Source organism: Brassica oleracea, chromosome C3 (assembly GCF_000695525.1).
Source record: "Brassica oleracea var. oleracea cultivar TO1000 chromosome C3, BOL, whole genome shotgun sequence".
NCBI classification, from domain to species: Eukaryota; Viridiplantae; Streptophyta; class Magnoliopsida; order Brassicales; family Brassicaceae; genus Brassica; species Brassica oleracea.
In genome coordinates, this window is record NC_027750.1 from 52114620 (window position 1) to 52122823 (window position 8204).

At 35.4% G+C, this 8204-nt stretch overlaps 1 protein-coding gene across 1 annotated transcript; it reads left to right on the plus strand.

Moving 5' to 3' along the window:
* The first annotated feature begins 1821 nt into the window (after window positions 1-1821).
* LOC106335240 (U-box domain-containing protein 17-like) lies at window positions 1822-4513 on the plus strand. The gene has a single exon (XM_013773709.1). It carries the CDS (start codon window positions 2066-2068, stop codon window positions 4220-4222), a length of 2157 nt encoding a protein of 718 aa, XP_013629163.1. The 5' UTR covers window positions 1822-2065; the 3' UTR covers window positions 4223-4513.
* Window positions 4514-8204: the final 3691 nt, after the last annotated feature.

The window sequence follows — 8204 nt, forward strand, 5'->3', positions numbered from 1 at the left end:
TCCGATAGGTTGATAGATTCATGATAAAATCTAATGTTTTGAGGTTTAAGATTGTATGCTAAGTTCGATTTTATTGACTGATCTGATTATAAATCATGAAACCCTAATTCTAGTCCTAACCTTAATCCGCATATCTGAAACTTGAAACCCTAAATTCATTATGCTTATGAGTTCTATTAAATTGATTGATCTGATTATATGTTTTTGAGGTTTGATAAATTCGGATACTAGATATATTATTTACACATGATTTATGCTAAATACCAATCGGCCTTGAAACTGATTCATTGAAATTTATGCTTGAAATATATATTTTAGTATTGCTAAAATCAGTCTTGAAACTGATTAAGTGATTAATAAATATTTTTACTAATCTTGCTAAAATCCATTGATTGCTAAACCCTAATTGCATGATTAATTGAATCCGTTTTTGCTAGTCTCGATAAACCATAACATTATGAGCATATAGAAATAGTATTGCTGAGACTTGCTACAAATTGACTGATTGATTAAATGCCTAAGATTGATAGTTTCATTGTCCTCACAAGATTGAAATCTGAATTGAGTGATATATGATTTGAGATGTCGAAAATCAACCTGAATTTTGCTGCCCTAAATCTCTCTGGAGATAATTATTTATGGTGGGTATTTGATACAAAGATTATCCTAAAGTCAAAAAGACTTGGTGAATATATCATATAAGGTAATAATGCCAATGAAAAAAATTGATACAAGACAATATTAATTATTAGCCATCATTTTATTAAGAGTATCAAACATCAGTATCTGACTATAGATAAATCTTCTATATCTTTGGACATAGTTAAAAAATACTTGCAAAGAAAACTAAATCACATATTTTTATTACATAGGAATGGTTAATTTAAAATGTATGTTGCTAATAAAATCACCGACGTCCCTTTTTGTGGATAATCGTGATCTTAATTAAATTAAAATGTAAAATATAAACACTGACGATTTTCATATTCAGCTGAGTCAAGTATTTTGTTTGTGTTTTTAAAATTAAAACTATAAAGCGAATATTTAGAAAAAAAAACAGATAGATAGTTGGTGATTTGTGACTAAAAATATATCTTGGTTGACAAAAAAAATTCGTTGTATCTTTGTTTAGATGTTGTGCAGCCTAAGATTATTCCCCAACTTCATGTAACAATAGAGGGAATCAACCAATTAAATGGCTGATGCTGTGGACGATATTCCATATGCGTGTTTGACTCCTTGTCCATATATTTTGTGTTAATTAAGATCACGAAATTAATTATCCTTTAAAATAATTCGGTTATAGTTTAAGAGAATTGTCAATAATTAAATTCCGTTTTGATTATAGAGTTGCGTGTTCTTCGATCTAATATGTAGTTTACCAGTTTGGTCAAACAAAATAAAAGAAGGCTTAATCAGTCATTTATATTAGGCATATGCTACTAGTATATGAAGCAATCAAATCTCTCCCGACATAAAAAAAAAGTATACGACAAAAGAAAATACGTAGATTCCGAGAGTCATAAATGTATTTTGCAGAACACATTAATTATGAGTCGGAATGGGTAAGAGTAAACAACTTATTTATGTACTTATTAAAGATTTATTTTTTGATTAGATTTTATTTTAATTTTAAAATTAGAAGCTGTAAAAATAGAAAATCGAGTGGACAGAAAATGGATTCAATCTGTCAATCCATATATCCGTTAGATTCCAGAGCATTGACTTTAGTGAAACCTTTCGCTGGAGAAAAGAAAAGTTTCTTTCTTTAGAGAGAGAGAGAGAGAGAAGGAAACAAAACAAATCTGACAACTAAGAAAATTCATAAATAAAAGAAAATTCTCAACCTTTCTTTTCTTTCTCTCTGACGCGTTCTTCTTCTTCCTTCTCATCTCTTTCCCAGAAAGTTATCATTAATCCCTTTTTTTCACTTTCTTCCTTTCCTCTCCTCTGACTTTTTTTTTCTCGTAACTATAGTTTTCAATTAGATTCTTCTTCCTCGTATATACATAAAATCATTTTTCGATCTGAGACGGAATCAACAAAGAAAATCCCGCCGGAATCCATGGCTACGGCAGCGATATTCTCATCTCTACGACGGAGGAGATCGCCGTCACTGGAAGCCTTTCTATCTCCCGTTGACCTCTCCGGCCTCCCCCTCGTTCAAACCCTAGCCGCAATCTCAACGGAAATCATCTCTTCCTTCAGCGGCACACGGTTCTCCTTCCAACGAAGAAACGCTCGCTCGCTGATTCGTAAGATCGAGATCTTCCTCGTGTTATTCGAATCCCTCGCGGAGTCACGCTGGGGCTCGACGCCTTCATCTTCCTCGTCGTCGTCTTCCACAGCGTTGCTGTGTCTCAAGGAGCTCTATCTCCTCCTCTACAGATCCAAGATCCTCCTCGATTACTGCGCTCATTCCAGTAAGTTATGGCTATTACTCCAAACTCAATCCATCTCCGGCTACTTCCATGATTTGAATCAAGAGATCTCGACGCTTCTCGACGTCTTCCCGGTCAACGATCTCAACCTCAGCGACGACGTCAGAGAGCAAATCGAGCTGCTCCAGAGCCAATCGAGGAGATCGAGATTGTACATCGATAACAACGACGAGTCGTTACGCAGAACATTCTACTCCTTCCTCGACGGATTCGAGCACGGGGAGATACCTAACACGCTAGCTCTGAGATCGTTCTTCGTAGAGAAGTTAGGAATTAAAGATTCGAAATCTTGCCGAAGCGAAATCGAGTTCTTGGAGGAGCAGATTGCGAATCACGACGGAGATGTGGAGCCTACAGGTTCTGTAATCAACGGGTTTGTAGCCATCACACGGTACTGTAGATTCTTGCTGTTTGGATTCGAAGAAGAGTGGAGAATCAAGAATAATAATCCCAAGAAGAAGAGCAAAGGAGACGGAAACGACGGGTTCATAACAGTTCCAAAGGATTTCGTTTGTCCGATCTCTCTAGATCTGATGACGGATCCTGTGATTATATCCACAGGGCAGACTTATGATCGTACCTCCATAGCTAGGTGGATCGAAGAAGGGCACTGTACTTGTCCCAAGACGGGGCAAATGCTCGTGGACTCTCGTATCGTGCCTAATCGAGCTTTGAAGAATTTGATCGTGCAGTGGTGCGCAGCGAGCGGGGACTCTTATGAGTCCGAGTTTGTTACAGATTCTCCGACAAACGAGGGGTTTGTGTCTGGTCTTCCGACAAAAGCTGCGGTTGAAGCGAATAAAGCTACTGTTTCGATACTTATTGAGTATCTAGCGGATGGGTCTGAAGCGTCTCAGACTGTTGCCGCGAGGGAGATTCGTCTTTTGGCGAAAACCGGGAAGGAGAATAGGGAGTTTATTGCGGAAGCGGGGGCGATACCGCACTTGCGGAGGCTTCTCAAGTCGGAGAATGCTGTCGCGCAGGAGAACTCTGTGACGGCGATGCTGAACCTATCGATATATGAGAAGAACAAGAGTCGGATCATGGAGGAGGAGGATTGTTTGGAGGCTATAGTAAGCGTTCTTGTGTCTGGTCTCACAGTGGAAGCGCAGGAGAACGCAGCCGCCACGTTGTTTAGTCTCTCCGCGGTGCACGAGTATAAGAAACGGATAGCGATGGCTGATCAATGCGTTGAGGCGTTGGCTTCGCTGCTTCAGAACGGAACACCGAGAGGGAAGAAAGACGCGGTGACGGCGTTGTATAACTTATCGACGCATCCAGAGAACTGCAGTAGAATGATCGAAGGAGGAGGAGTGTCGAGTCTCGTTGGAGCTCTCAAGAACGAAGGAGTGGCGGAGGAAGCAGCAGGAGCTTTGGCTTTGTTGGTGAGACAGTCTCTTGGAGCTGAGGCTATAGGGAAAGAGGAGTCCGCCGTGACGGGGCTCATGTGGATGATGAGATGCGGGACGCCGAGAGGGAAAGAAAACGCGGTGGCTGCGTTGCTTGAACTATGTAGAAGAGGTGGAGCCGCTGTGGCGGAGAGAGTGTTGAGAGCACCTGCGATTGCGGGAGTGCTGCAGACGCTTTTGTTTACGGGGACGAAGCGGGCTAGACGGAAAGCAGCTTCGCTTGCTCGGGTTTTCCAGAGGCGTGAGCATGCGGCCATGCGGGCAGGTGGTTATGGGTTTGTAGGGGATGTGAACGGGAATAGAGACGGCGGCAATTTTACGACGGATGTCTCTGTTCCGATGTCAATCTCCATCTCCGTACCTGTATTGTGATCTATGTTTAGTTAAAAGGTTACAAGAGGGAACTTTCTTTTGTCGGTGGATGGTGGTGTTTGTCAATATTATACATTTATTGGTTGGGAGGTATAATACAAAGTGAAATTTAAGAGAAGATATGTATGTTTATCTTTCAGGAGAACAAAACCTGAAAAAGAGAGCGAGAACAAAAAGAGTTTAGTGTTATGATCTTTGTGTGTATTGTATTTGTTATGTAAGCTATGAGACCTATTGCATTGTGATGGTAAACTAATAAGGAAGGAAATTGCGTTTTGTTACTGTTAATCATTTGAAATGTATACGCACAAAAGAATCGGTTGCGAATATCAAAATCTGAAGAATCTGTTCATGTCGCTTTACTAATAGGATGCCCTAATACAAAATCAAATAGGACAGAAGATTTGCTTGCATAGAGAAAAAAACTTTATTATTTGGATTATGTAGGTTAATAAAGGTAGCTTATACATAGAATCAAAGATTATAAAAATATTTAAGAAATAAAACTTCAGAGTCTTGGCTAATGGAGAAACCCTTTAAGGAAAACATTCAACAAAAAGAATAATTACATGATTTGTTTGCACAAAGCCAAAGCCACAATTTAGGGATCGTTGCTCGGCTCTCTTTCCCATGGTTGCTTTGGCAAATCTGGAAGGCAAGGAACAAGTTTTGTTACGAAAAATTTACTCCAGTGGTCAGTGACATTGTGTCGCTAGCAATAGATGAAGCAACTGTCTCGCTCAAGCTCCACGGTGTGTTAACAGGGTTCACTCAACGTAGTCTCCTGAACCATGTCACCTCTCCAACATGGGTTAAACCTTCTGGTTCTTTCCTGAAGTGTAATATGGGATCGTCGTGGTCTCAATCTTCTGGTACTTGTGGTGCTTCCTGGCTCTTCAGAAACTAAAGGAAATGTGCTATTTCACAGTCGAAGAGCATTTAGTGGCGTCTCATCGAGTGTTCATGCTGATCTTTTGGCTCTTTCGTGGTTGGTTGCTGCAATGTCGGATCTCAAAATGAAGAAAGTCATTTTTGAATTTCCGTCGATCACAGCTGGCTTTGCCCTCGAACATCCTCTGACTCACCCAACTTCTTATTACTCCTGTCACCAGGTGCTTAGGATTATAAATTCTATTCCAGGAAGCAGCCTCCATCTGATCCCTATTACATGTAACTCCCCTGCGATACAAATTGCAACTAGTGTGATTCGGGATCATCGTTACCGTTCGTATGTTGCAAGGTTGGGACCGAATTGGCTCGCTGCTTCTCTTTCCAAAGAGGCTTCCTAGCTCTCCTAAATCGCTCTACTTGGGCAGATGATTATCCTGAGTATGTTTTCACTTTTGATCTCCTCCTGCTCTGTTTTATGCTTTCGTTTCTTGCCCGCTTGTTTTGGGTTATTATTGCCTACTAGCATTTGTTTCTGTTTGAACTACCTTTAGTTGGTTGACTAGATTACTATATGATTATTCATCAATGACAAAAATAAAAGTGTATGATTTGAATGGTCTCTCCACTTGTGCAATCGATAGAAAAAATCAATTACAAATGAATATAATATTAGAATAAGAAGTGAAGATATTCATTGCAAAAAGGTAAGAGAAAGAGAGAATCTTTAGCGTTTGATAGCTTTTTGTGAAGTGGTGAGTTGGGGGTAAATGATAATTTTTCTTTATAAGATTTTGTTTCTTACTCTATTGTTATATGCTTACAATGTGGATCTCATTATTATATATCTTTGAGAATTTGCACTAGATGACTAGAAATATAACAAACTAGAGATTGATCCGCACGCCCGTGCGGATGTTTAGGGTTTTATAATTTTTTATTCGTTATTTTATAATTAGTGTTATATATTTAAGATGTGTCGTCGTATAACTAATTGTATTCAAAAGATTTGAACTGAATCAAGTAATAAGATTATTTTTGGTACAAATATACTCCTTTTGAGATACATTGGTTATTTAGATATTTTTATGTTTCTACATATCAGATTCAAAATCATTCAGACCCGGGAGGACCCAACTTAAATCTCATACATAAATTTATAATATCCAAGTGGTGCCTAATTTCAAAATCCAAAAAATTAATCCCGAAAGAAACAACTTGTACCTCAATGAGTATCTGAATGTCCATACTTAACTGCTTCCGCAAATAAATTAAAAAGAAAATTCTTTCTATATATTTGGCAAAAATAAGAAAAATAGAAATAATTTTTTATTTAGTAAAATAGTTATATGAAGTGAAACATTAAGTGACAATAAATGTAATACTTTTTAATTATTTTGATTTAAATTATTATTTTGTTCACATAAACTATGCCTTTGAATTATGTGTTTGGCTATGTAATTTTTCATCAATTGGAACTAAGACAAAAGAATTTTTTATTAAAATAGATTAAACCAAACTAATAACCATATGCAAAACTCGGTTATCTTACATTTTTGTTTTTAGAATTGCACAAAGTTAATATTGATTAAATAATAAATAAAAAAAATCTGCATTATTACTTTTATGGTATATTATAATTAATGATTTTATGTATTGTTGTAAATATAATTAATAATGTGATGTATTGTTAAACTAATATAATTAATGAAATTACTAAAATACCAATATACTTATATTTTTATACATTAATATTTGTTTTTTTATAGTTAGTGTTTTATATTTTAGATATGTCGTAATATAACTAATTGTATTCAAAATACCAGGATCGAATTGGATAATATGGTTATTTTTTGTAAAAATATCCAAACCCGTTTCAAATATATTGGTTATTTAGATATTTTTAGGGTCATATACATCAGAACCGAATTCATCCAGACTCAAAAGGACCCAACTCAAAAGCTACACATAAATTTATAATATTCAAGGAGGGGGTAATTTTAAAACAAAAAAAATGATACCCGAAAAGAACAACTCGTACCTAAGTGGATATCTAGTGTTCATGCGTAACTGATTTTATAAACTAATAAAAACAAAATTTTCTATGTATTTTGCTAAATTAAGTGAAATAGAAAGAGTTTTTTTTTTATTTAGTAAGACAATTATATTGAGTGAAAAGTTATGTGACAATAAATGTAATTCATTTTTATTATTTTGGTTTAAGTTATGGTTTTATTCACAAAACATGTCTTTGAATTATGTTTTTGGCTACGTAATTTTTCACCGATTAAAATTAAAAAAATGTTTTAGTAAAACAAACTAAACCAAATGTTTAAACTTATGCAAAACTCTGTTATTTTACTTTTTTGATTTTATAATTGGCACAAAATTAATATTGATTAACTACTAAATAAAATACAATATTACTATTATGGTAATATAATTAATGATGTGAAATATTGTTAAGGTAATATAATTAATAAATTTGTTAATGTGAGAAAAATGTGGAAATATAATTAATGTAATACTGTTATCCTCGTTTCCAAACAATTTTCAGTTATACTACTATTTATGTTTCCAAAAGTACTAAAGTGTACTTTAGTTTTAATTATATGGAAATGAACTGTGCTATTTTTCATAATATAAGTGAAATCTTTTTCTTTTGTTATATATATATATATATATATATATATATATGTGTGTGTGTGTGTGTGTTTATCTGTTTCAGTTTTATGATTTACAATGTGATTTTGAAGATTTCAAAGTCAAAGTTGGCTAAAATAAAGATTGGATTTTTTGCAGAATTGACCTATAACTTAAAGTCAAACACAAAACTAACCTCTTTTTTTTTGAAAATTGGTTTTGCCCTATTCACCCCACAAGTTCATATAATTTACGAAAATGCCATCAATTTTTTTTTCTTTTTTTTTTTGAAAATGACATTTTTACTCTCTCACCCTCATCATCTTCAAGTAATTACAAGATTGCCATTGTCATCAATACCACAACCACCATGAACAACCAATTTGAAGCTCTTAATGCTCCAAAAATCGATTTACCCTTCTTCTTTTTCCATTCTTGTGAACTAAACACA

Coding starts and splice junctions, on each gene's coding strand:
- LOC106335240 (XM_013773709.1), top strand. CDS start 2,066: ATGGCTACGGCAGCGATATTCTCATCTCTACGACGGAGGAGATCGCCG.